We start from the raw sequence: 27506 nt of genomic DNA, 5'->3' as shown, positions 1-27506 counted from the left end.
CAGAATTAGGCATTGCATTGTAATGGAAAGCATATTTGTTTAAAAAAAAAAAAAAAAAACTAAGATAATTTTTTATTATTATTGTTTTTTGCAGGAGTTTATCCTTTGTGAGCAGTGGGTGGCGCTCTATCCTGTATCTGATCAGCTCAGACTACAGCTGCAGACTGAGCATTTGCTTCATCTGCTGGAGGAGGGACAGACAGATGAGGCTTTTGAGGTCCGGTGTAGTCAACTTGTCTGGTTATTTTTACACTGTGTTACCTTCCCTGGCGGTTTGTCAGGGAAGTTCATTGTCAAATATTTTATACAGAGTAAATAATCCTTTTTTGTGTGTCCACACAACTCAAAGGACCATTACTGTTTAGGATTATGTCTGTTCATAGAAATGACAAAACATGATGACGTTTGTGATATCTTCAGCATTTTTTAAAAACTTGCCTTCACTCTTAATCTGTTTTTTTTTTATGTAGGATAATTTAATATATTTGTTTCTGAATATTTGTCCCTTGTACTTGTTTGTGTAGTTGCTTGAGAGCCTGTCAGATTTCACAATAGGCCTGGATGTTTGTGAGCGAGCCCTGGACCACCGCCCTGGATTGGCTGCATGCCACTTTCTGGCTGACTACCTCACTCTCCATTTCCAGAGGCAGGTGTCACTAGCGCGCCGTCAGCAAATCCATGCTCTTCATCTGGGTTCTAAGGTTAGTGTATATGGAGAGGTGCAATGGTCATTTTACTTTACTATTTGGAAGAGTAGAGTATCACAGAGGCACCATGTAAACATCTATAACAACATATTTCCTTTATTGCCATTATCCAAAATAATACAGTAGTCATGTATTCTCCTTTATTTGAGGTTGAGAATAATTCATCTTGTGGTCTAGAAATTGGGAATCTGCACTCAACAACTTGGTGTTTAAGAGTTTAGGTCTCTTTATCTCAACACAATCACCTGCCCACCCTTCTATCGAGGTTAAATCAGATCTGTTCTGGACTTTGTTTTACATACTGATGACTTTTTTTTTTATCTGCACTTTGTTCATTTGATCTCTAACTGTTGGAATAACCTAAGCAGTGGGTCAGCCCTCTGTGTCTGCTCTGCTTGAGGTTTCTTCCTCAAAAAAAGAAAAAAAATGCCAGAGTTTTTCCTTACCACTGTCGCCTATGTGTTAGGTTGGACCTTACCCATGTGAAGGACCTTGAGGTGACTTTGGCACTATATAAATAAATGGAATTGAAATTGTACAAATTGGTTTGAGCAAAATATTTTAAAAAATTACAAATGCTGTTTACTTTTAATCATATTAGATAACAGATTTTCCAAACCACCTGCTGATATTGTTATTAACAGCAATCTGCTGCAGTCATGTGTCCATGTTGACAGTTTGCATTCCAGTCCAATGTTAAGCTCCTTTATCAAGATGCATAATTTTTTATGATTTGTCAGCAGTTCATAGCTTAGGTTTTTTTTAAGCTATTGTGGAAAACATTGTTTCATGTGGTAATTTTTTTTCTGCTTTTTATAGAAAATGGTATTTCAGTTTCAGCATGTTTTGTTGAACTGTTCAAGGTTGTTCTAGAACAGAATGTGAATTGGTCCATATTCCTATGCTGCAGTAGTACCAGAGAATAAATGTTATTTCCCAGGTCTTGCTGACTCTGCCTCCTGTGGCACGAAAGGACTACTTTTCCCTGCTGTCAGAGCCTCTACTGATGCTGGAACAGTTGTTGATGAACCTGAAAGTGGACTGGGCAGCCGTGGTGGTGCAAACTCTGCGGAGCCTTCTAATTGGCCAGGAAGTGGGATTCAGTGTTGAAGACATTGATAAGCTTCTGTCAGATTATGCGTACAAAGCACTTGACTTCTCGTGCGCTCCCAGAGAGAGATCCCGGTCTGGTTAGTGTTCCACAGTTACTCTGCAACACTTGAGTTTTGGTTGTGTACCTCAGAGGTTAGCACTAGGACAAGCCACACAGCAAAAAAAAAAAAAAAAAAAAAACTAGTTTGTAGGATTTCAGGCTTTGTTACATTGTAATCATCTGGTATGTTATAGTACTACATTGCAGTTCATGAAATAATGCCAACATGGAGTCCTGATCCTTATTGTCTAAAATGAGTTTCTTCAGCCCTAATTTTTTTAAATGGTATTGTCTTTTAATTTTGTTGTACCTTGTGTATAATGACAATAAAAGCATTCTATTCTATTCAGAAGACAGAACCATGGGACCTTAAGGATGTTTCCCATGACACACCAAATATATTTAACTGTAAAATATAAATAAAAATGTATTTTATACAGTGTGATCCCTGTAAGTAAATGTGACTGTATTTTGCAGACTCTGTAATCAGCCTTCAGGAGGCACTGATGCAGTTGCCCATTCAAGACTCATCCTCTATATCATCCAGCCGAATGGAATCTCCAGTGTCCTCCACAGGTAAGACGGAATTTAGTACCAGTTTAATAACAATATTCTAATTATTGTCACTGTGTTAATCCGCCATTGTTTCTTTTTGACATGCTCTACATTCAGTGGAAGAACATAATGTAGCACTACCAAAATAACAGCTGAAAGAAAATACATAGACGGGTACACAATAGGATCTTCGTGGCTCCTGGTTCATGGTAATGGGTGCTATCCACAACCCTGTTCTGGAACTGTAGTTACTGAACTTTACTGAATTAGCTCAGTTGTCGGCACATTTCAGAGAATCACCATTAGTTAAAGCTGTCAGAATGCCACTTACTTCCCCCCCCCCAGCAAATTACAATGGCAGTTGAATTTTCCGGAGTATAAGTCACATGTCCTTCCGAACTACACTCAACAAAAATATAAACGCAACACTTTTGGTTTTGCTCCCATTTTGTATGAGATGAACTCAAAGATCTAAACCTTTTTCCACTTACACAATATCACCATTTCCCTCAAATATTGTTCACAAACCAGTCTAAATCTGTGATAGTGAGCACTTCTCCTTTGCTGAGATAATCCATCCCACCTCACAGGTGTGCCATATCAAGATGCTGATGAGACACCATGATTAGTGCACAGGTGTGCCTTAGACTGCCCACAATAAAAGGCCACTCTGAAAGGTGCAGTTTTATCACACAACACAACGCCACAGATGTCGCAAGATTTGAGGGAGCGTGCAATTGGCATGCTGACAGCAGGAATGTCAACCAGAGCTGTTGCTCGTGTATTGAATGTTCATTTCTCTACCATAAGCCGTCTCCAAAGGCGTTTCAGAGAATTTGGCAGTACATCCAACCAGCCTCACAACCGCAGACCACGTGTAACCACACTAGCCCAGGACCTCCACATCCAGTATGTTCACCTCCAAGATCGTCTGAGACCAGCCACTCGGACAGCTGCTGAAACAGTCGGTTTGCATAACCAAAGAATTTCTGCACAAACTGTCAGAAACCGTCTCAGGGAAGCTCATCTGCATGCTCGTCGTCCTCATCTGGGTCTCGACCTGACTCCAGTTCGTCATCGTAACCGACTTGAGTGGGCAAATGCTCACATTCGCTGGTGTTTGGCACATTGGAGAGGTGTTCTCTTCACGGATGAATCCCGGTTCACACTGTCCAGGGCAGATGGGAGACAGCGTGTGTGGCATCGTGTGGGTGAGCGGTTTTCTGATGTCAATGTTGTGGATCGGGTGGCCGTGGGGTTATGGTATGGGCAGGCGTCTGTTATGGACGAAGAACACAGGTGCATTTTATTGATGGCATTTTGAATGCACAGAGATACCGTGATGAGATCCTGAGGCCCATTGTTGTGCCATACATCCAAGAACATCACCTCATGTTGCAGCAGGATAATGCACGGCCACATGTTGCAAGGATCTGTACACAATTCTTGGAAGCTGAAAATGTCCCAGTTCTTGCATGGCCGGCATACTCACCGGACATGTCACCCATTGAGCATGTTTGGGATGCTCTGGACCGGCGTATACGACAGCGTGTACCAGTTCCTGCCAATATCCAGCAACTTCGCACAGCCATTGAAGAGGAGTGGACCAACATTCCACAGGCCACAATTGACAACCTGATCAACTCTATGCGAAGGAGATGTGTTGCACTGCATGAGGCAAATGGTGGTCACACCAGATACTGACTGGTATCCCCCCCAATAAAACAAAACTGCACCTTTCAGAGTGGCCTTTTATTGTGGACAGTCTAAGGCACACCTGTGCACTAATCATGGTGTCTAATCAGCATCTTGATATGGCACACCTGTGAGGTGGGATGGATTATCTCAGCAAAGGAGAAGTGCTCACTATCACAGATTTAGACTGGTTTGTGAACAATATTTGAGGGAAATGGTGATATTGTGTATGTGGAAAAAGTTTTAGATGTTTGAGTTCATCTCATACAAAATGGGAGCAAAACCAAAAGTGTTGCATTTATATTTTTGTTGAGTATAGTAAAAACAACCGCGATTTATACTCTGAAACAAACGTGACATGTTTTGACATGCCCACCCCATCCCCTACCTGAGTGCGTTTTTGCTGTACCACAGTGGACATTTTTGAGGCATAAAAGTTTAGCTTTTAAAGAAATGTGCATCTGTAAAATGGTACCTGTTTGGAAACTTTTATTGTAAATGTGAATATTTCAAATTTTCTTTTTCCATCTGTGGTTGCTTATAGCCAGCACACCCTCATCGGACAGCACAGAGAGAGAGAGGGACCGAGGCTCAACGGGGAGAAAATCCTGCACCCCCACCAAGTTTCAGCCTCCAGAGCAACCGCCAGCCCGTAAAGACTGGGTCCCTGATGCACAACACCATGTGTGCATGGTCTGCAGGCGTGAGAGGTTCACCATGGTGAGAGTGATGAATTGTGCAACACTAATCGGTGTTGTAATATAGTTCCATGCCCAAATTTTGATGTTAAAAGTAATGAATAGTTGAGCCATTAGCATCCTGATTTGGGTTTGTTACACAATTGGCTTACTACAAATCAACATAAAATTGTTGAAAATATTTTATCTATTTCTATCTTAATGTGATCAGCCTCTTTCAGGAATGATGGTAACCCAATTCACATGGCACAAGTACTCGTGAAATGATTTGATAAGGATGAAAATAATATCACATCTCAATCCAGCTGAACATTTGTGGGACATTTTGGACTAGTGACAGACAATACTCTCTTCAACTGAGGAAACATCTTTTGTTAAAATGCTCTTCATGTCTGTAGTAGAGTTTAAGTGATGACACAATCTTTACCAAACACTGCTAAAGCTGTTTGGGTATGTGCTGGCTTGATACTTTCCTAAAATGCATTTGTCATCTCTCTGCATATGTATTTATTTTTATTGTACAGCATTTTGTTGGTTTTGTCTCAAGTTATGATTTTATTTTTTAACAGTAGTATGCTACCTACACTGACATTTAAACACATTTAAAGCCAAACTGAGACCAAGGTTGGGTAGGATTACTTTGAAATGTAATCCAAAAGTAATCAGATTACAAGTAATCCAAATGTATGTACATACGAGTACATACATGTAATCCACATGTATTCTTTCAAAGTAATCCTACCCAACCTTGACTGAGATTGTATACAAATATAAAATGACCATTTACATAATACAAGAAGCCAAGAAAAAGTATCCAGTGAAGATTTAACCTGCTAATTTCTTTTGATCTTGTTTAAAACGATTGATTGTGGCCACCAGGATCTTGTGATTGGCAACAAAGCTTCACAGACAGCTGCTTGTCTTTGTTATGAACATGTCTGCATGTTAAAAGATTCCAATACTGCCCAAAATAGGCAGTTGGGTGCTCCTCACCTGTGCCAATCAGAACCCAAAATTTCAGAGCTAAATATGTAGTTGTCTTTCATACTTTTTCTGAAAATATAATTTATCTTTTTCCTTTTATTAAAAAAAAAAAATCTCTTCCTGCAGTTGAACAGACGGCACCATTGTCGGACATGTGGCCGTCTGGTGTGTCAGGCTTGCTCAGAGAAGAAGATGGTTGTGGAGCAATGCAATGGGGAAGAAGTCAGAGTCTGTGATCAGTGTTATGCCTACTTTCAAAAAGAGTAAGGCCCTGTAAATTCATGCATCTCTCAATCCAATGCTAGTTAGTTTTCTCAAATTGCTTTGCTAGTTAAGAAAGGTTTTCCATTGTGTCTGGTCCAGAATATTATGTAGAGGAGTATAAATAAATTGGAGTGGGGGAAGGAGGTTCAGAACATTGTATATAATTCTTATATAAATCAGGAAACATTAAAATTTGAGGATTTTTTTTTCTCTCTCTTTATGGAGAGCAATGAAATAATTAGTATAGTACAGACCTTGTCCAACCAACAATTAAGGGGTGACCCTCTGCCCAAGCAGAAATTTAATTCAATTTCAATTTATTTTTTAATTTATTTAATTTATATAGCGCCAAATCACAACAAAGTTGCCTCAATATAATTCCACATATCCTTCTTTTTGACCCACATTTACAGTGGGTCAAAAGGTTATTCTCAGTGAGGTGGTCCGCGAGCTGCCGTGAAACCACCTTTTCCAGAATTTTAGAGCAAAATGATAGATTTGATATCAGCCTATAGATTTTCAATACACTAGGGTCAAGATTAGATTTCTTAAGTAATGGTTTAATCTCTGCAGATTTGAAACATTTAGGAACAGATCCAGAGGTTAATGAGAGATTAATCATTTCCAACACAGTCAGCCCAAGAGTGGGCCACAGGTCCTTAGTTTTGTTTGTATGGGATCAAATAAGTTGGTTGTGCTTTTTGTAGACATTAATAGTTTCGTCAGCACACCTAGTGAGAGACTATCAAATTCTGTAAATCTAGGTGTAATGGCAGTAATGGCACCCACCTCAATAGCAGGGTGTAGTGGCTGGGTTAAGGCATGCTGGGATATGTTTAACCTAATGTCATCTATTTTCTTCTAAAAGTAATCCAATAAATCTTGTGCTGTAAAAGGAGAGCGACTTACAGGCGGCTGTCCTTGAATAAGCGTTGCCACCGTGTCGAACAAGAACTTTGAGTTATGCTTGTTTTTTCAAAGTAATAGGCCTGCTTTGTAGCCAGTAGTGCATGCTTATATGTCTAAAATAGCATCACGCCATGCGAGGCAGAATACTTCTAATTTTGAACTATACCATTTTCATTCCAGACCTCTACCCTTATGCTTGAGGTCATGCAAATAAGCATTGAACCAAGGTGACTGTGCTTTTTTTGGGGGGGGGGGGGGGGGGGGGGTGTAATATAAGTGGTGCAATCATGTCTAGTGTAGTTTTGAGCGCTGAGTTAAACTGTCCGCTAGACTGTCTACTGATTGGGCATTTTCCAAATTTAATTAAATTAAAGATGTGGATTCAGACTGAAAACAGTTTTTTTTTTTCCTTTTTTTTTTTGCTGTGTTTTCAAGCCTTTAATGACGTTGTCCTCTTCATTTCTGTTTGCAGTTCTGATGATGAAACAGACTCAGCTGAAGGTAGATGAAATGCTATTATTAGCACTTACGTTGTCACTTTTGTGTGAACTGTTTCCTCTTTGATAAATCAATTACCAGAAAATTGTAGGTTTTCAAGAAAACTTGTTTTTGTAAGCCCACGATTAATTTTGTGCAAGATCTTCCTTAAAAATAATGAACTAAATTGGAAACATAAATTGTATGTACCACTTGATTTCTGTTCTACATTTGTACAGTTGCTGGTGGTCCTGCAGGTGCAAACGCTGACTTAGATGGGATGTTGCATCTGCCTGAAGTCACCCAGCAGCAGATAAAACTCACCATGAACCCTGCAGAGAACCATCTCCTGCGTAGCGAGTTTTACTATCAACAGGTCTGTGTTACATTAGAATAAATTGAACTTTGTGGTCATTGCACATAGCCAAGGACATAGCCGAAGCTGCATAATAACCACAGTGCTTTTAAGGTAACAGGTTACTTTATTTATACCTGTAGGTAGATTTGCTTGCAGCCAGCGAGGTAAACATCTAAATTTCAGCTTTGAGTCAATAATTGTCCCAAGGTTTTTATATGATTGCACATATTCTACAGCCTGGCCTTCAATTACAGTGGCCTTGTGTGAAGGAGTATTCCTCCTAAAATCAATGAGCATGCCATTGGTTTTGATATATTTTTATGGAGGTAAGACTCCTCACACCACTTTACAAATTCATCAACAATAGGGCCGTGACTAATGTCATTATCTTTGAGCAGACTCACAATTACTGAATCATCTGCATACTTCAGTATGGTTCTATTATCATGTCTCCTTTGACACATATTTGTGTAAAGGATGTAGCGTAAAGGTGACAGCACACACGCTTGCGGAGAACCTGTGGATGTGCACTTCTGATCAGAAAAAAACACCATTTACCTTCACTCTCTGAGTCCTGTTTATCAAAAAATCAACAGTCCAGCCCACCAGATTGTTACTCAAGTCAAAATGTTCTAATTACATTCTGGTCAATACATGGGGCTGGATCGTATTAAAAGCAGAGGAAAAATCTACAAATGAAAGTCTGGCTCGAGTCCCATTCCCTTCTAGGTGTTTAAAAGCATACTGAGCAGAGTTATAGTAGCATCCTCCACTCCTCACAGAGGAGTGGAGGATGTGCAACATTTTTTTGAATAATTACTCTAGATAATAATCACAATGCTTGAAGACAAGGATGATAAAGTAATTTGAGTTAGAACACATGAAAGGATTACCAAAATTACATCACATTGTACATGTCTAAAAGATTACTCGTCTGCGTGTCAACAAAATAAAAAATAAAAATTCTCTTGTCAATACCTGCAGGCTCCCAGTGCGTACTTGTGCGCTGCCATCTTGTCTCTGCACAGTGACCAAACAGTCTGTGGACATCAGCTCATCACTCATTGCCGGTCCTTATCTCGAAAGCTGACCAATCCAGAAGTGGATGCCTGCCTCCTCGCGGATGTCATGCGGCAACTGCTATTCAGTGCCAAACTGATGTTTGTTAAAGTTGGTCGCAGCCAGGATCTTGCGTTGTGTGACAGGTGAGACAATAATGCAGGTAATACTGTAATGGCATCTTACTTAGAGTGCAAGGATTAAAACCGATCAGATCAGGAAAGTTTATCCTTGGAAATAACTTTTGTCACAAGCAGCAACTTTTAATATTACACATCATTTATTTGGTGTTAATATGAAAACTATAAATACAAATGGATGGCACTCCCCTGGGTGTATAATGTTAAATGAGTTATGAACTACAAGGACAAATAGTTAGAAAAGGCCTAAAATGAGTTACTTCTTACTATTATGTGTATTACCAACTACTGTGATTGTAGATTATCCTTTGAACGCTTGTTTTTTGAGAGTTGTCTGTTGTAGAGCCACATTTTTTTCCCTCTGTCCACAGCTACATCAGCAAAGTAGATGTCCTTAAGATTCTAGTGACGGCCAATTACAAGTATATTCCCTCTCTGGATGACATTCTGGAAACGTCTGCAGTCACACGCCTACGTAACGAGTTGTTGGAGTTGGAATACTACCAGCTGGCAGTAGAGGTGAGGCCAGTATTATCTGGTCAGATTGTTGTCAGCAGATAAGACTAGAATATACTGTAGATGCAAATGTCATTTGTGAAATTTTGACTTTTTTAAAACCCATTTATCTAACCCTGGTACTTGTGGGCTTGCTGTCACCACATAGTGTTGTCACTCCCTGCATTTGTTGTTGTGTTTTTTTTTTGTTTGTTTGTTGTTTTTGTCATGCCATTGCTGCGATCACACACAAGCACCTCGATTTCTGTTACAGACATGTTTGTTTTCCTGCCCATGATAAATACATGCCTTGGGCTTAATATGTATACTTAAATATTCATGAGGTGTTTTTGCATTGAACGTTTGTGGTTGAATGTGGGTCTGTAGAGGGAAGAATATGAGGCAGATCTATTTGTGCACAATTCAGAGTAGTGTTATTTATAAAGAGAACTTTGCTTATAGGTGTGTATGAATGGTCTTAGAAGTTTAATCTTTATTATAATTTTTTATTCATACATGTACTTTGATTATGAATCCAATGCATAAATGAGGTCCTTGGTTAGGGACTTCTACTGTTGAACATTTATATTGCAACTCTTTGCCAAATGATTCATAATCATGGAATACATTTCCATTGCTATACTAATGACACTAGAGCTTCGTATACTTATTACGACATAAGATCCCTGCCATATAGGGAAAATAGAAGCCTGCCTGGTTGCAGTGTAGAATGGAGCATTGTATAATTTTCTCCTTCTGTTCAAATTTATTATATTTTTCCTACAACACATAGAAGCCTGATAGCTTGCTAAATCTTTTTGTAGTTAGTCTTCTGATTATTTGTGATTATTTAAAAAGAAGGGAAAAAAAACCCTTCTATTTTACTTCTAATACCAAGGTCTTGGTATGCTGGATGATTATCAGTCCGAGACATAATAAGATGGGGCCAGACAACAGAATCTGGAGTTATCTTTGTGTTTTGGTTATCTTAAATCTTAAACTGAGTTTTATCTGCTGACCTGTCAGAGAACTGTGAGCAAATAATGCAGCCATGGTCATCAAACAGTACAGCAGGTAATGCTGACAGTCTGCATTATGAGGTTGTAGTCACTGCTTTTCATGTGAATACATATCTAACATTAAAACACAGACATGACAAAAAACACTTTCAAGTCATCTTCTGCCAACTGCTTATCATCTCCACTTAATTGGCAGTTTATTTGTACTTGTTAACCACAGAGATATTTAGAGTTGAAATCAAAATATGAATAATAGAAGACTATTTAGAATGTCTGTCTGTTTTTAATATCTGAAATTACATATAGATGTGTTAAGCAACATGGAATATAACATCCTTTGTAACAGGCCACCCAATATTTAGGTGAGCAAAAATTGACACACTTGTCCAATGACAAGTGTGTAATTTCAGATGAAATTATTTAAACATTAAATAACAAGCAACTTGGTTTTAGCTTTGGGTTTCAGCTGTGAAGATTGTGGGTGGTGTTACAACAGATAACGTACTGAAGCTGTTCAGGAATATTTAAATTCATACACATAACATTGGGATTCCAAAACAGAAAGTCTGTTTGGGATTGGATTGCAAGTATTTTTCTCTTTCTGATTATCACTTTTTTTCTACAAAAGGTGTCAACGAAAAGTGGTCTGGACCCTGGTGGTGTGTGGCGTGCTTGGGGCATGGCCTCACTGAAGGCAGGTAACCTTTCAGCGGCTCGAGAGAAGTTTGCACGCTGTCTGAAACCCCCAGTTGATCAGAACCAGCTCAACTTGGGGCCTTCTTTGTTGCAAGAGATTATCCAGCACCTGGAGATCGTTGTTCATCCTACCCTGGCCATGGTAGGAAGGCACTACAGTATTATGAATATTTTGCATCCAAACTGCATCTTTACCTCAGTGAAAGGAATGATAGAAACTCTTCCAACGTGACCGCTAATAAAGCAAATGATGTGGACGTACATGTATCATGAATGCCAAACTTTTTCATATGTTGAAGGAAACCATTCTAAATGAATTCTAGGTTTTGAAAAGAGAACTCTTAAATCAGCGAGATTATTCCTTTTTGGAAATACTTTGTATTATATCTTAAAAACAAGAATAGGAAATGGGTATGTTATATCAATAAATTTTGTAGGACTTCCCTGTGTGCAGGACCTGATTGTGGTGCTTGATTGCGGCCACAGTGATGTGCTGGCCTTTAGGCTTGGGTTGGCACACCTCAAGAAGTCCTTGTATATGGGTGCATTCTGTGTTTGTGTGTATTTTGGGATGGGAGTGGTAGAATACTCCTGCAGTATCCTGTATCAGTGCTGTCTCTTGGCATGGATTATATAAGGGTTTCTGTCTTGAGAAGTAAATGAAGACGACACTTCCTTAATTTTGTGTCATTGTGTATGCTTCAACATGTCCGTGTTTAAGGTTGACTGTCCTCAGAAGCCACCTGTTCCATTTGACCTTAGAATACTGTACCTTCATATAATCAATGTCCATCTGTTAATTTCTTTTGTCCAAACTGCATCAAATAACATCCATTATGTTGTCCATCGCACATTTATTTGCTCCGTTGCTTTAAAAAACAAAAGAAAAATTAAAGTGCTTATCAGAATCGGATTTGTTGCCAAGTAAGTTCTGACATACAAGGAGTTTGATCTGGTGTCATTGGTGCATAAACAACAATACAAAGAAAAGAAAAAAAATACTTCTGTAAGAAGTAATTGGCATGTAAACAACAATAAAAATAACAAAAAAATACTTCTGTAAGAAGTGAAGGAGTCAAATAGACAAAATGGGCAAAACTATGTTCATTGTCAAATAAATATAACATAGTGGAATGTGGCTGTGCAAGGCATGCATGCAGATGCACAGTACATTTCAGTGCAGAGATGATCAGTCTGTTCTTTGTGGGAGTGGGGGTGTCAGGGTATGTTAAGTAACAGTGCAGGCTGTGGTGTGCACATGCTCTACACTGTGTTTTTGTCAGTTGTTAAACTTACCTCCAGGGAAATGCTGTGTTTAACAAGTCATTTCCACATACAGAAAAAAGGTGAAACTTGCACTCGGGTGTGACTTGTACTCCAGGAAATATGTGTGTGTGTGTATATATATATGTATATATGTGTGTATATATGTGTATATATGTGTATATATGTATGATGATAATGCCTAATGTATTCAAAATGCAGTATGCAGAAGATTTTTTTTGTTGTTGTTCTAAACTTGTGTATGTACACATGAGGACAAAATTATTAGCTCCCTGAAGATTTTTTTTTTTAAGCACTTTTTAACAGAGCAAGGAATTTTCAACACAACATTTCTAAGCATCCTAGTTTTTCAGATGTTGCCACAAGAAAAAACATGCTGTACTGACTGGTGATTAACCAGCAGAACAGTTGCCCCCTACCTGCAGTCTTTCAGTGCCAAGCAGAAACAAACCAAAACAGTAAATCAGAAATAATTAAATTGACCACAGCTTATAATATAGCCAAAGAAATTCTACTTCTAGTTTTGTTTTTTTTTTTATAACGGCCCGCTGTCATTTGTTGTAGTTTTCATCGAGTCTCAGACATGTTCTCCTGAGAAATCCCAGCCCATTTTTCTTGGTGAATTTTGCAAGCTCCTCCAGATTTGAAGGTCTTCTGGCATAGACCTTGGTCTTCAGTTCACTCCACAGATTCTCAGTGGGATTCAAGTCAGTGGTTTGGGCAGGCCAGTCAATAAGATTGACTTTGGTTTTCTAGGGGTAGTTCTTCACCAGGAGTGATGTATGTTTTGGGTTATTGTCATGTTGCAAGATAAGGCAACAACCCAGACCCAGTTTTTCCTGCTGACTGCTTGAGGTTTTCCTTTCAAAATCTTCACATATCCTTCTTTTTGATTCTTTCCACCTTGAGATTCTCAGTTCTAGATGCACTGAAGCATCCTGACAGGATAACACTCCCACCACTGTATTTCACTGTGGGAACAATGTTCATTGGGTTATACACCTCTCCCTTCTTTCACCAAACATAATCAACTTCTCTGTGGCCAAAGAGCTCTAGTTTTGTCTCATCTGACCAATAGACATGCTTCGAGTATGCGTAGTCTTTCTCCAGGTTGTCCTCAGCGTACTTCAGTCTGGCTTGAAAGTATCTTTTCTGCAGAAGTGGAGTTTTTCATGGTCTGCATCCTCACACTCCATTCCTGTCCAGGGATCTAGTGATTGTCTTCTTTGAGACTACCATTCCCGACTTGGCTCAGTCATTCACTATTGCTTTGGTCATTGTTCTGGGGTCTTTAGACACATCTCTCACTAGCTTTCTTTTCAGAGACTTTGAATTTTTTCACTTCCTACCTCAGACATATTCTGTACTATGTGGGTCTCTTTGAATTTCTTCATGATACTTCAAACTCCAGTTCTTGACACTTGGAAATGCTGTGAGAACTTTGTATATCCTGCTTTGTTAGCATCAACAATTATTTTTCTCAAGTCTAAATTAATTTCTTGTTGTTTTTTTTTTTTGCATGATGCTTTCTCAAGTATCAGCTCAAACCCTTACTGGAGTTTTTTATACTGTATGTACTTTGGCAGATAACCTTCAGTTTTTACAAGTTTTGAGCACTGCAAAGCTAAAGAACATCATTGCACAAAAGTGGTTTGTGCTATGGCTCAAGAAAAAGGCCTGTTCTTAAGTGGGCTAATAATTTTGACCCTGATAGTTTTTGGTTTTTGTGAAATAATTTTATTTCTGTTGGGGGGGGGGGACATGTAAGCCTCCACAATAAAACTAGGATGTTGAAAAGTCCTTGCTCTGTTAAAAAAAGCACTTCGGAAACTTTTGAGAAAATGTTAAATTTCATAGAGGGCAAATAATTTTTTCCTCATCTGTAGCTATAAAACCTTTAAAGCCAATGTTAATGCTGTGTGTTTCAGTCACGTGGTGAAGATGTCTTGGCATCATTGTGGGAACTAGAGGAGGCCCTACGCGAAGCTGCTCCTGCAGAGCGGCAAGAAGGAGAGACCCAGAGCAGCAGCCTCCATCAGGAGTGTCTCTACTACCTCAACACATATGGCACTCAGCTGGCTCTAGTCAGCTTCTACATTCGTCACGGCTACATGACTGAAGCCCTCACATACATTCTAAACAAGGTGAGCCTCATCACACTTTATTTAATCTCAGTATACAGGGTGAACACAAAAACACTTCTTGGTTTCGAATCTTTATAATATCAAAAGTCATGAATAATTTTACAATTTTGAAGAAGAAGAATCTGCAAAAGTCGAAAAAACTTGATGAGTTTCTGCAACTGTTGATACCAAAATTGTAAAATTATTCATGTGACCTTTGATATTATACATATTTGAAACCAAGGAGGGTTTTAGTGTTCACCCTGTATTTGGCTGACACCATTAACTTGAGAGATTTTGTGTGGTATCAAAGATAATTGTATATTTACATATGTTAAATAAACATAAGTTTAATGGTTTAGTTGCCTAAGAACATTGTAGTTTTTTTATGCATAAGAGTCAATCTGAGTTTTGTTTTAGAAGCCCAAGTTCACTTTTATTTGGCATGTAAGCGTTCTTGCAAATGAAATACAAAAATATTGAATGTGATTTTCTGCACTATTTATTATCAAAGCATCGAGGCTTATTATACAAGGGTGCACAGAAAGCATGTTTTATCTTGAGAATATAAAGTCCACTAAGAATTAGTGATTTTGGACAGAAGATAGAATATGATTGAGTTGAATTGGGCTTATAAACCATTTGTGTACAAATTCAACAGGCTGACTACCAGATTTTACTTTCTCTGCTGACACTGACATTCATAAGTATCTACTGTAAATGTCATTGATCTTTCTCTCCTGACTTAGGACTGCCCAGACGAGGTGTTTCTAGAAGGAGTGTTGCAGCCCTGTCTGGAACGGGGTCATCTGATTTTGATGCAGGAAATCCTCGAGACTCTGGACCCTGGATTAGAAACAAGCAGCCGCTACCTCATTGCCTCCTGCCAATTATTACAGCGGCGGGGTTATTACCACACTCTCTACCATCTCCAGCAATTCATGATGGTATGATCCTTGGATAATTTTCTCGTTTATGGTTTGTTGTGGGTACATTTTTTAGGCTTCAGCAGCAGATGTTTGACAGTGGAGAAAGGTGGGAACGACTGGTAGGTGAAAGGAGGATGGGATGAAACTGTTTCCTTACTTGTTTCAAGGGGCCACAGGGGCGTGGTCTGTGCCTGCCCCAAATGACCATGAAAACATTTAAAATGTAAGGGTGTATGATCACACTGGAGGAAATAAATGCAAGGTACAAGAAAAAAAATCACATTGCTCATTGTCATTGAAATAGTTTATACAAAGTGAGTGAGAGAGATCAAAATTGGGCAGCGCAGTATCGTTTGAGGGCGGGCACTAAAGGGGTAAAATATGACACATATGACTTAATTTCTCTACTTCCAGGGACAGAAACACATCACTTTGTCTGAGTTTTTGGGCAAATTACATGCAAGCAAAGTGAAAATGCAAAGAAAAAGTGATGCAGTGGAAAGTGGACACGTGTTGTGATTTGTTTATGACCTGGAGCTGAAACATGTTGAGGCGGTTTTGCAGGCGAGAGAACGGAGCTACTCTGGTTCACACTGTTCAGAGTGCTGCTCTCATTGGACCGACATCTCTGCTATTTTGGCATTGTGGGATAGCTCACGCCCATAGATTGAGCTCATCGGACTTCTTTTGCGAAACTGCTCAGCATGCCGCTCTCGTTGGAGCGACAACACACAGAATGTGTCTCTTCCCAGATAGAACTCTTTCAGTGTAGCTTCTTGTTCTGACTTTAACACAAAGTTAACGCCAAAGTCTTTCATCGCCAACTGTAAGTGGTAATCAAAACGTTCCAGTCGTATCTGTCTGAACTCTTCCGCATCAAATGCCATCGTGTTAATGTTTACAATGCTCATAAACTTTTAAGTTTCTTAAATATTTATTATGGGCACTCTTAAAACTTCAGTTATCTTTATAATTTATTACTGGTAAATTTTAGAATTGATTTAGATGAGATATACTCATCTCACAGGAATGTATCACAGTTACCTGGGAACTACTTTTTGCGCAGGAATTCATCAAGCACATCGGCCCCGGGTGCGTACTAATACAGAATCCCCAGAAACTGTGGAAAGTTGTTCGGCCATAACGAGAGCATCCACTTTTAGCTTGTCATAAGCTAAGCTAGTGGCACTCATGAGAGTGTGACTCTGGTTAGCTGTGTAGGCTAACACTTACTGACACGACCTGTCACATTTGCCTCGTCTTCCCTTTTCCACTGGGAACGAAAAAAAAAAAGAAACTTTTCCCGACTGCTTCGGTGATTGCAGCCGAAAACAAAACCGTACACCATTTTTCCATGTGAAGTTATGCTGTGTATATATTGTGCAACGGGAGCGGTTGCCCCCATAAGTGGTCAAATCCCGCGATATCACGAAGGGTTCATACGACACTGCGCTGCCCCATAGCTTTAAAAAAATGGCTTGATGGTTTTTACCAAACTTGGGGGTAATGTTACTGCAAATAATTCTCTCCAGATTAACCTTTGGAACTGATTGGCCAAAGGTCAAGGAAAAACATTGCCCAAAAACACATTTACCATAATATCTTCACTACCAGTGTTGCAAGAGATTTGATCAAGAGCTCATATTGATCAGTAAAATATTTGTAAGTGATTGGTGTGACTTCATGATGAAGTAACAAAGAAGTTGTAATATGAAGTCATTGATAGTATTAAAAAAAACCTAATAGACTATCTAGTGTCTAGTCACTCAAAGCTCACTGCATCTATTAATGTTTTCATAATATGAACCTTATTTAGGGTCTGCTCCTTATCTGGTTTGGTCCCTGGGCGCTGGACTGTGGTTGGATTGTGTCTAACTGTAATTAGGATGGTTTAAATGCAGAGGACAGGTTTTGTTGTATGTATGTACAGTGACAATAAAGGGCATCATTAATATTATTATTATTATTGTTGTTATTATTATTATCATTATTAAACTGTCAAACCTGTGCAGGGTGTGCTTCAACTATCTTATGCCTTTTTAATTTTGCTATGAAATAAGTGCTGTAGATCATTTGTCTGTTACCCAGCAAGGCACTTTGACATTTGACACTGACAGCATTGGTTTTGATCCTGGCGAACAAATCTGCAAGACATACACACTCACAGTCAGTCAGTCAGTGTACATGAAACACTTCATTACAAATTATTTAATTGAAAATATCCCACAACCATTAGTCCCAGAGCTCCACTTTGTTTTCTCAGCATTATTTCAGGTGAGCACCAATCTGACCAATAGTTTTTAAATGCTGTGACTTTTGCCACTTAGTTATTACATCCGTGAGCAGCATTAGTGAATGCAGAGGTATTGTTTTTTTGGTGCTGTGTGTCTGCCTGTGGGGGGGGGGGGAACATAACTACAAGGGTTTTGGTCCAATTTGGAACACATTTAGTGGAATGTTTACGGGTCGGTGAAGGACAAAGTGATTAGATTTTAAGAAAAATTCCTTATGTATATGGGATTGTTGGAATGGCTGTTTCAAGGAAGTACATACAGCTACACATACAGTTACTATTAAAGTTTATATGAAGTCTTGTATCACCTTTCTGTTGGTCACATGGCCTTTAACATTGGGTGACCTTGAAAGGTCAAACTCAAGGTCATAACTGTTTAACTCAGAGTTTGGAGTCTTTATGGATTAAACATGGTGGAATGGTTGTGTGTTGATCAAGGATAAAATGAGTAAATTTTGGACAGAACTGAAATGTCAAAGCCACATTGAACCAGATATTATGGGAACAAATAATCACATTAATCTGTGTTAAACATGCATGTGTTGTCTTATTGTTAGCACTTGCCAAAAAAAGCCAGGCATATCTAGTGTTCGTCAGAAGACACTGTAGTTCTTTCAAAGAGGCTTCAACTGCCCAAAAGCAAAATTATGCATCTGTCTTTTTATCCACATAAGAATTATATTTCAGCTGCTGCTTGATGATGTTGTGAAAGTGTTGGTTGGATTGCACACTTGTCCCTTCTGATGCATTCCTCTCCCTTACCCAACAGGATCATGTGCGCGCAGCCATGACGTGCATCCGATTCTTCACACATGGAGCAAGTTCGTACTTGCAGCTGGGAGAGCAGCAGGTAAGGTGGCGCCCCTACACACACACACACACACGTGTGTGCAAAGAGAGTTTTATAAGTGTCCCTGTGGTTTGGAGTAACTTTGTTTTGAACTGATCCTTGCACAGCACTGGTTGGTCAAAGCCAAAGAGCACCTGAGGACATACCTACAGGAGCAGCAAGGCAGAGCAGCTGGAAGGAAAAAATCTCTAACCAGCTCATGTCGGAAGATGATGTCATCCAATGACGTGTCCAGGTTGTTTTTTTGTAGATGCTTTCCAGAATTAGAACAATGACAATTTAACAGCATTTTTGTTTTCCCAAATGCTGTATATTTTTGATTGGATAATTTATGTAAAAATGTGGACTTGCATTTTTTTTTTTCTGTTCCATTTTGTCTCATATCCTTGCCACATGTTTGTGCCATGCCAATCCCTCTGCCCTTTTGTCTGTCTGTCTGTCTGTCTGTTTTATTTTTGCTGTGATGCTTTTCTTAGGCACATGAACACAATTGAACTTCAGCTAGAGGTGACCCGCTTCCTCCATCGCTGTGAGACTGCAGCCTCTTCCAAGACTCTGCAGACAAATATACCATCATCTGGATCCAGATCTCCACCTACACTGTTTGGAGGAAGCCTCATGAAGATTGAGGTTGCTTGCAAGGTGATCTGATTATCCAGCACCAGAAACAATACTTACATTGTTGTAATTTTAAATGTTCCAGAAGGACACTTTTGTCAGACTGGGTTTATAAACATTGTCCCATTCATGAATCAAATCAAATCAATTTCATTTATATAGCGCCAAATCACAACAAACAGTTACCCCAAGGCGCTAAGGCACGCTAAGGCTAATGAATGACTTCTAGAATGTGTTCAACCACAGCTTATAAGATACTGAAATACTTTACTTGAGATATGACTTCAAGTGGTGTTAAGGAATATGGCACATAAACACGTTGTTTGTTTTTGGTGTTTTAAAATCAGGTGATCTGGTGCAATAAAGAAGTAACATGCAAGAGACTGTATTTCTGTTGTGCAATCCTAAGAAATTGCGAAAATAAAAAATGATTATTTAAGAACTTTAATGGAAAATGTATACTGCTTTCCATAGTGCTGCTTTCCATCCACAGTGAATTTTTGTTGAGAGTTCACCATTAAATCAGTAACATCTCCTTAATTTGTGTTGTTGCAGGTGATGCTTGGAGGGAAAAACATAGAAGAGGGGTTTGGCATTGCGTACAGAGTCATACAGGTAGGTTGTAAGATGAGATGATTTTTGTCCTCTTTTCTGTTACAGCATTTACTCTTATTCAACAGTACATACTAGTCCAGTCATAACGAGAAGATTCAACAAAACTACTGCTAGAGTAAAACTATTTTTCACTTTAAAGACCCTCTTCAACTGTCTGGTACTTCCACCTCCTTCACTGCTGATGACTTTTTTGTTGTCAGTCCCACACCTGAATCAGCTGATCAGTTCTTGGCAGAACAGGTCAGGTCTGAAAGCATGCACTGGTGTTATGCTTTGCCGCGTCCACCACACTGTGGAACCACCTGGGGTACTGGATGGCAATCATCCGGACAGACAACAAGTCCTTCTCAACCTGTCAAAAGTAGTAGTGAAATGTGGACATCCTCTTGACCTTCTCAGGTACCTATATGTGGGGTCATTCACAGAGAAACACATCACATGGCCAAAATTCATCTGAATCTCCCTAAAGTAACTGTTCATCTGACACAAAATTATTCCAGTGGTATGCAAGGATCCTCTAAAGAGGCCTAGTACAAAAGACAGCTTTATCTTTGCCTTAGATCGCTGGTTAGTCTGTTTCACAACCATACAGTAAGACAGGAAGAACCAGAATGTTAAAGAAAGCATGTTGTCCTGCAGAGATATCTGCATCACCAAAGACCTCTGTCCAATGACCTTATAACTCCATAAACTCTTCCCGGGCATGTCTTGACCTGAAAGGCTGAGGATGCAGAGCCATGAATGTCACTGCCAAGATAAGATACTATAGAGCACCAAGAGATGAAAAAATGTACAAGTTAAGGGTCCCTGGGAGCTGGGATTGGGATCCACCGCTCTAACCATCCTATGACCTGTCCTAGTTTTGGACATCTACTCAAAGGGGTCACATCCATTCCTCCAGTCATCTGCCAGTGAGCGACACCCAGTGTTGGCAACTCAGTGTCACCTCAAGTCACAGTTGTACTGTTTGTTCTCTTTGGTTCTTCTGTGGTGGCAGCGTTTACAGCCAGTGGAGCTACAGCTTACATTTGCAGTACTTGCTCTTGTTGTGTCTCCAGTTCTGTTCCTTTTGCTGTCCCTTGATTGTGATTTGCTTTGGATAAAAGCTTCTGTCAAATACATTTTAAATGTAATTGTTTATTGTGGCCTGCATTACCTATTAACAGTTGATTTTCTGTCTGTCTGTCTGTGTCTCTCTCTCTGTCTGTCTGTGTCTCTCTCTCTCTGTCTGTCTGTCTCTCTCTCTCTCTCTGTCTGTCTCTCTCTCTCTCTCTGTCTGTCTGTGTCTCTCTCTCTCTGTCTGTCTGTCTCTCTCTCTCTCTCTCTGTCTACATCTTTTTGCCCCAGGACTTCCAGCTTGAGGCCCAGGCCATCTACATGCGTGCTGGTCAGAGGCTTGTCCGACAGAGGCATTATGGGGCGGTCCGTCAGTTGCTCAAATGTGTGAGTGAATCGGGCAGTGCAACCAGAAATGACTGTGACTCTCTCATCCTCAGCTGTGTCTCCAGTGCGGAAAAAATTCCAGCTGATGTGAGTAAATTCCTGGAAATATTAAATTGAGTGCACTACTGCTGTGTTATCATGTGGTTATTTATCTGTATCTTGTTGGGGTTTTTTTAAACTATGAAGGTGTTTTTTTTTTTAAGGCAAAGGAGTTGGAGAGTCTCATTCTGGAAACCAAAAGCACAGAAAACAAGGTATTTTTTTAACTCGTAATGGATAGTTGAGCACTATAATCAGTCTAGCATGAAAGAGGGCGCCAGTAGACTGTTTTCTTATTTAGATACTGTTTTTAGCAGTACACGAAGGTTCTGTCTTCTGGGTAGGATTTATCTAGAAATTTATTCTAAAGGAAAACTTAAAGAAGTCACTTGGATGACTGGTGACATTTCTGGTGTTTAAGGAAGAAGATCAGTTGCTTCAATATAGACTACTAGATATTTTTGGCAAACAGCATCTCTAGACTGGAATGACCTGATCAGAGAGTCACGACTGCAAAGTCAGTGTCTGTGTTATGTTTAAGCTCCTTTCACACCGGGCCTGCTTCGAGTTGCTTCATGTGGCATCATGATGACGCAGGAATGTCTGCATCAGGTGCGCGCAGCAAGGGAGCAGAGAGGAGGTGAGGGCACAGAGGAGGTGCTACAGCCAGTCTGTGTTCTGATTTCTCTTCTGGTTTCTATGTCTTGTGCTGAGGTGCAGGTCTGCGCTCTGAGTTCTGTTATAGTTTATCTTTTTCCTGTGACCGGAAGCTGCAGCCGGCTTTCGTGTGTTTGCACGTGCGAACCGTCCGTGAGTGGAGATGGAGAAGTCCAGAGTTTATACTGGATGTGGACATGTCCTGTCTCTGGCAGTCAGTGTGTGAGCAGGACTTATTATGGACTTTAACACAATCAGAGAGAATTTGACAAGGTGAGCGCAGTGAGCTGCAGTCAGGCTGCAATCTGAGCTTTTTTTTTTTTTCCTTTAATTGTTCACATGCGGTGTAGTTTTACTTTATTGTGTACATGTGTAAAAGGTTTGTGTCAACAATCCTGCGTGATTTATAGCTCGGGAACAATAGAACACAGCAGGAGTCATAAACTGGCGTTGGGTAATGTGCTGTGTGGGTGTGGCACGTTGAGTACTGTTGCTTTGCTCTGACTGGCGTTGAAACTACTTCATTTCTGCGTCCTTTGCGTGACGCAGAAAAAATTAAACGTTTAATTTTTGGCGTCCGATTTGCTTCGTCCTTTGTGTCCGTCACGGTGTTGTGGTGTTGAGATACATCGTCTTGGCACTAGGTTGCATCCACGTGGTGTCGACCAAACACGAAGTGGGTCCGGTGTGAAAGGGGCTTTAGAGACTTGTTGCAAAATGATTGTAGCATTATCACCATTATTTGTCTGCCTGCAGATCAAAGCCTACCTGCTGTGCAGTAAACTGAGGCCTGCGTATCTGCTAGCGGTGAAGCTAGAGCCGAGCCGGGCCGGCCCGTTTGTGCAGGACGTCCTTCAGGCTGCTGAGGGGGCACAGGACTCAGTGATGCAGAACATCTGTCGCCAGTGGTTGTTTGAACACCTCAACAAGTCACCTCAGCAGCGTCAGAGCCGACCCAATGCCAGGTAAAGACAGAGAAAACCGAATGAGAGACTGAAAACCACATGAGGAGCAAATGATCTGGAGAACAAGAGACTTTAGGTTTTCTGTGTTGCTCAGATCCAGCCGTGTGTAGGTGGATGAGCAAACACATTATGTAAAGAGCAGCTGTTGCACACACTTGTTGTGATATTTGCTGCCTTTGCAACAAAATGTACCTCATAATAGATGTACAGAATTTCACATCAACCATTTCCAGTCTCTTAGACAACTATGATAATACATGGGTGGTTTTCATTTGGTACATCAACTTTTTGGTCAATCTAACCATTTTTGACACATCTTCACAGCCACCAAGATGACTCCGTCTCCAGTGTGTCATGCTAACCCTTTAGCACACATTGTGCAGCTCAAAAAAATTTCCCTCATGTCAAGTAGAAGCACATTTTTTTAAATGTCTTGTGTGAAATGGCTTTTAGATTTACAAATGTGCAGATGAATTATTTTCATCACAACAGATCTGATATCCACTGCACAGTGAGTTTTTACTTCTCTACACCAGGGGCATGTTGCACACCAGTATGACTTTAGCCTTTTAATTCTTACCATTTATGAATACACAAGTATCTAGACAGTGACACAATTTTTGTGATTTTCCTTCTGTACACCACCACAATGAAGTTGAAATGCAACAATCAAGTTGTTTTGGTAGTGCCTTTCTTTCAGGTTTAATTCAAGCAGTTTAATAAAATATTGCATTAATAATTTAGGAATTACAGCCATTCATACACACAGTACCTCCATTATCAGAGGCTATGAGCCAGAGGTGGGACAAAGTCACCAGCAAGTCACTCTCAAGTCATGAATATGCAACTCACAAGTCTCAAATCATAATGACCACCAATTGTTTTCAAGCTGACTTGAGACTTGCCGATTCATGACATGACTTGAGAGTGATTTAGTCCCACCTCTGCTATGAGTTCCTTTATTCTCTGAAGCTGCTTATTCTAGTTAAGGGTCATAGGGGGCTGGAACCTATCCCGGTAGTCATTGGGGAGAGGTGGGGTCCACCCTGGACAGGCTGCCAATCCATCGCAGGGCCAACATATAAACAAACACATTCACACTCTACAATCATCAAGGAGCCAGAAGGAATTGGAGAAACTAAAATGCTTTCTTTAGTCAAGTCAGGTTATGGATACGTGAACATTTCAGTCACTGAATATGTCTTGGACTTCCTTTATGTCAGTCATTATAAAATACACACTGTTATATCTGGAGTTGGTAGTTCTCAGAAACTGAATGTGCAAGAAGGAGATGAGTGAGGGAAGCCACCAAGACATATATAACAACTTTGAAGCTGTCTTCTGTGGGTATGACTGGAGAGACTGGGGATAGTGCAACTTTTGTCTGTTGTATCACAGCGTTATGGTGGAGTTGTGCAAAGGATGTTCATTTAAAAAAAAAAAAATCTTAGCTACTTTCCCATGTGTCTTCTGGCAGACTAGCTGAAATTTCATGTCTTTTTCAGAAAATCCATATTTGTTCCACACCATCTCAAAGCTGATGTGTTCAGTGACTTGGGAATGTTTGTGTATCCATCCACTGACATGTCAAGTGAAAACCTGTTGTAAAAACAACCTGCTTTTTTTTTGTACAATTACTTATGGCCTGAGAAATTTAAGTGGTCTGTTTCTAGCTGCCTAATTACTAAACTATTGTAATATTTTTGTTGAACCTCTTCCTTTAAATCTGAAACTCTGCACTACAGCTACAACACATCTTAATTATTTCATTCTAACTCCATCATGATGGTGTACAGAAGTGCGTTTAGAAAAACACTTGTGGGCCCAACTGTACATAAAAAGGTAAGTTGGCCACATTTAGTATTTATTACATTGTTGTCTTTTGGGTGATGATCAGGTCTTGCTGTTGCTCATGAGTCTGATGTATGCAGAAGAGTTTGCATGAGGCACTGGAGTCCTCGTCAGTCAGTCAGTCAGCCAGATGGAAATTGAGTCTTATGGAAGACTTGAAAACTTGTGGAATTTGAAATTAGAGCGGTCTACCCACCCTGGGGATCGCTGTTTTTGCATTTGTTGTGTGGCATGATGAACCACCATTGTGGTATATGGAAATATTTTCAAGTTCTCTACCTTGACAGGAAACAGTGTCGTCACATTGGAATAACAACCAGTAAATAAATGGGGAATTGTAGCGTGTATAGCTAATGTAGCTCCTAAACCATTTACAGCATGTTTTTCAATTTGAATGACTAAATTTTCACATCTGTAATGAAATGTATTTGGTCCACATCAAATAAAAAAAATTGTAGTTATATTTTAATTGGATTGGTGACTGTGAGCTTTACATCAGTACTGAACCTCTTCTGTTATCAGACGCATTAAAACAAAGCCTCTTGGGCTACTTATTCTTCTTACTAGTGTTGTCATAATATTAATATCCCATATTTCGGTTAATTTCCTTCCTTCACAGTCTTGACAAACCATATGCATTGCTTTTTTCTTGGTAGGGTAGTGTTTTACTTTAATGTCATATTCATGATCACTCAGTCCAGTGGTTTGGTCACTTTGCTTTTACACCAAAAATTCAGCAGAGTTCACTTCCAGATCAGACTGCTTTGGTTCAGTCAGGTCAGAAAACACCTTGAATTCTTCTCTACCTCAGCCACAAAGGGAGTCATATTTAATGGCCCATGAAGGCCCTCACACATTCATCACTTGTAAATCATTTATTTTATGCCTTTATATTCTTTGTGTTTGGATGAGAGTCAACTTGGACAAAAAACTGTGATGCCATAAAACAAAAGTCATTCACAAAGAAAACTGCGTAAAAGTTAGAGTAATTAAGTTTTTTTTTGTTTTGTTTTTTGTTTTTGCCTGAGGCTGTGTAGCACATTTCCTGGACAGTAAACAGTTTCCTTTTGAATATCAAATCCAGTATAAAATCTTCCAGAGCATTCAGTATAATGTGAAGAAATTCACAGAACGGAAATTAGATGGATGTAGAAAGGGACCAACTGGTTGATTAGAATAAGAGCAGTTTATGCTAGATTCATGAAAATCAGGTTCGTCTCATTTTGGTTTGTGTAAAGGCCACAGTTAATGATTATTCATGTTTGTATTTTAACATATCTGTAGGTTTTCGTTTTTGTTTTTGGCCCCCCTCATAGGTAAATTTACCTACACATGTGAACTTCTGCCTTCTGTAATGATTTAACAGCACATTTGGCCTTTCAAATGCTACAAAAGGGATTGTTTTATCTTTTAATGTGGACTTTTTTGTTTAACTTCATAAAGAATCTGTTAAATTTCAGGCAGTAGAGAAAATGTAGCCAACACGTGACAGATTTTTACTTGACTTCCATCACTTGTTACTAAAGCTGCTTTCTCAAAGGAAACATCTGTTAACAGGATGCGGTAAAAACCACCTTTACTGATGCAGCAGACATTCTCTGTTGCCATACAAATGAGACATTTTGCTCTGATGTGGACATGTTGGTTTGTTTGGGAAGAATTCAAACTTGAGATGCACACTTATGACATTCTTTGCACTATATTCTTATAATCTTCCTCATGTTTGACTGTCGTTGCTTCACTGCCGCACTTTATACTCTGTGAGCTTCAAAACAACTTTGTGTGTGTTTGGTGGGGAGAACAGAATTCTGTAACTGCTCTAATAATGAAGGTAAAATGTGTTATTGATTTCCTACGTTTCTGTAAAATATGTATTAAGCAGAAACATTTATCGGTACATTTCTTTCCTTCTGTATTTTTAAAGTGTCTATGAACAAATTGAATAAAAATCTTTGAGATGTTATTTACGTGCTTGTGATTGAACTTTGGTCAGCATTTCTTTTGTTTGTGATCCTTTAAGTAACTGGATTTCAAAGCATTAGTACAAGCAGCCATGTAGTAATAGATTATTTTATTTACATTGACTGTAAACATTCAACCCTTAACATGAATGCAGATATCTTAAAAGGCATGTATGGCCTATAAAACACAGAATATAAAGTGGAAACCTTTCTCATCACTGGTGAGAGGAGGAGAAACCTGTAAAGGGAAAACTAGTTAAGCAACAAATGTTGGGGGGGGGGGGGGGGCTGCAGCCTATCCCAGCAGTCATAGCGTGCGAGGTGGGGTACACCCTGGACAGGACACAGTCTGTCGCAGAGGATGAAATTCCTCTTTTTCTTAAAAATTCTGCACACAATACCCCATAATGATAGTATGAAACTTTTTTCTTTTTTTTTAGATTTTTGCTAATTTATAAAAAAACAAAACAAAAAAAAAAAACTAAGAAATCACATGTACATTAGTATTCACAGCCTTTGCCATTACGTTCAGAATTGAGCTCAGGTACATCCTGTTTCCACTGATCATCCTTGATATGTTTCTATAGCTTAATTGGTCCACCTGGGGTGAATCCAGTTGACTGGACATGATTTGGACAGACACACACCTGTCTACATATAAGGTCCCAC

General features: G+C 39.5%; 1 protein-coding gene across 1 annotated transcript in view; it reads left to right on the top strand.

Moving 5' to 3' along the window:
- zfyve26 (zinc finger, FYVE domain containing 26) overlaps positions 1–26446 on the top strand; it is a 90227-nt gene extending 63781 nt beyond the window's left edge. Inside the window, exons 25-44 of the mRNA XM_034159841.1 lie at positions 95–217; positions 525–701; positions 1648–1897; positions 2338–2436; positions 4655–4830; positions 5919–6055; positions 7438–7466; positions 7682–7818; positions 8785–9005; positions 9371–9518; positions 11142–11351; positions 14422–14637; positions 15366–15563; positions 18608–18688; positions 18796–18923; positions 19165–19330; positions 19862–19921; positions 21269–21451; positions 21568–21618; positions 22817–26446. Coding sequence (XP_034015732.1) covers positions 95–217; positions 525–701; positions 1648–1897; positions 2338–2436; positions 4655–4830; positions 5919–6055; positions 7438–7466; positions 7682–7818; positions 8785–9005; positions 9371–9518; positions 11142–11351; positions 14422–14637; positions 15366–15563; positions 18608–18688; positions 18796–18923; positions 19165–19330; positions 19862–19921; positions 21269–21451; positions 21568–21618; positions 22817–23029 — 3003 coding nt within the window. The 3' untranslated portion in view covers positions 23030–26446. The remainder of the gene's footprint in view (positions 1–94; positions 218–524; positions 702–1647; positions 1898–2337; positions 2437–4654; positions 4831–5918; positions 6056–7437; positions 7467–7681; positions 7819–8784; positions 9006–9370; positions 9519–11141; positions 11352–14421; positions 14638–15365; positions 15564–18607; positions 18689–18795; positions 18924–19164; positions 19331–19861; positions 19922–21268; positions 21452–21567; positions 21619–22816) is intronic.
- The last annotated feature ends 1060 nt before the right edge of the window (positions 26447–27506 follow it).

This window comes from Thalassophryne amazonica, chromosome 19, assembly GCF_902500255.1.
Source record: "Thalassophryne amazonica chromosome 19, fThaAma1.1, whole genome shotgun sequence".
NCBI classification, from domain to species: domain Eukaryota; kingdom Metazoa; phylum Chordata; class Actinopteri; order Batrachoidiformes; family Batrachoididae; genus Thalassophryne; species Thalassophryne amazonica.
The sequence above is the reverse complement of the archived record's forward strand: the minus strand, read 5'-3'. Positions and strand labels throughout refer to the sequence as shown.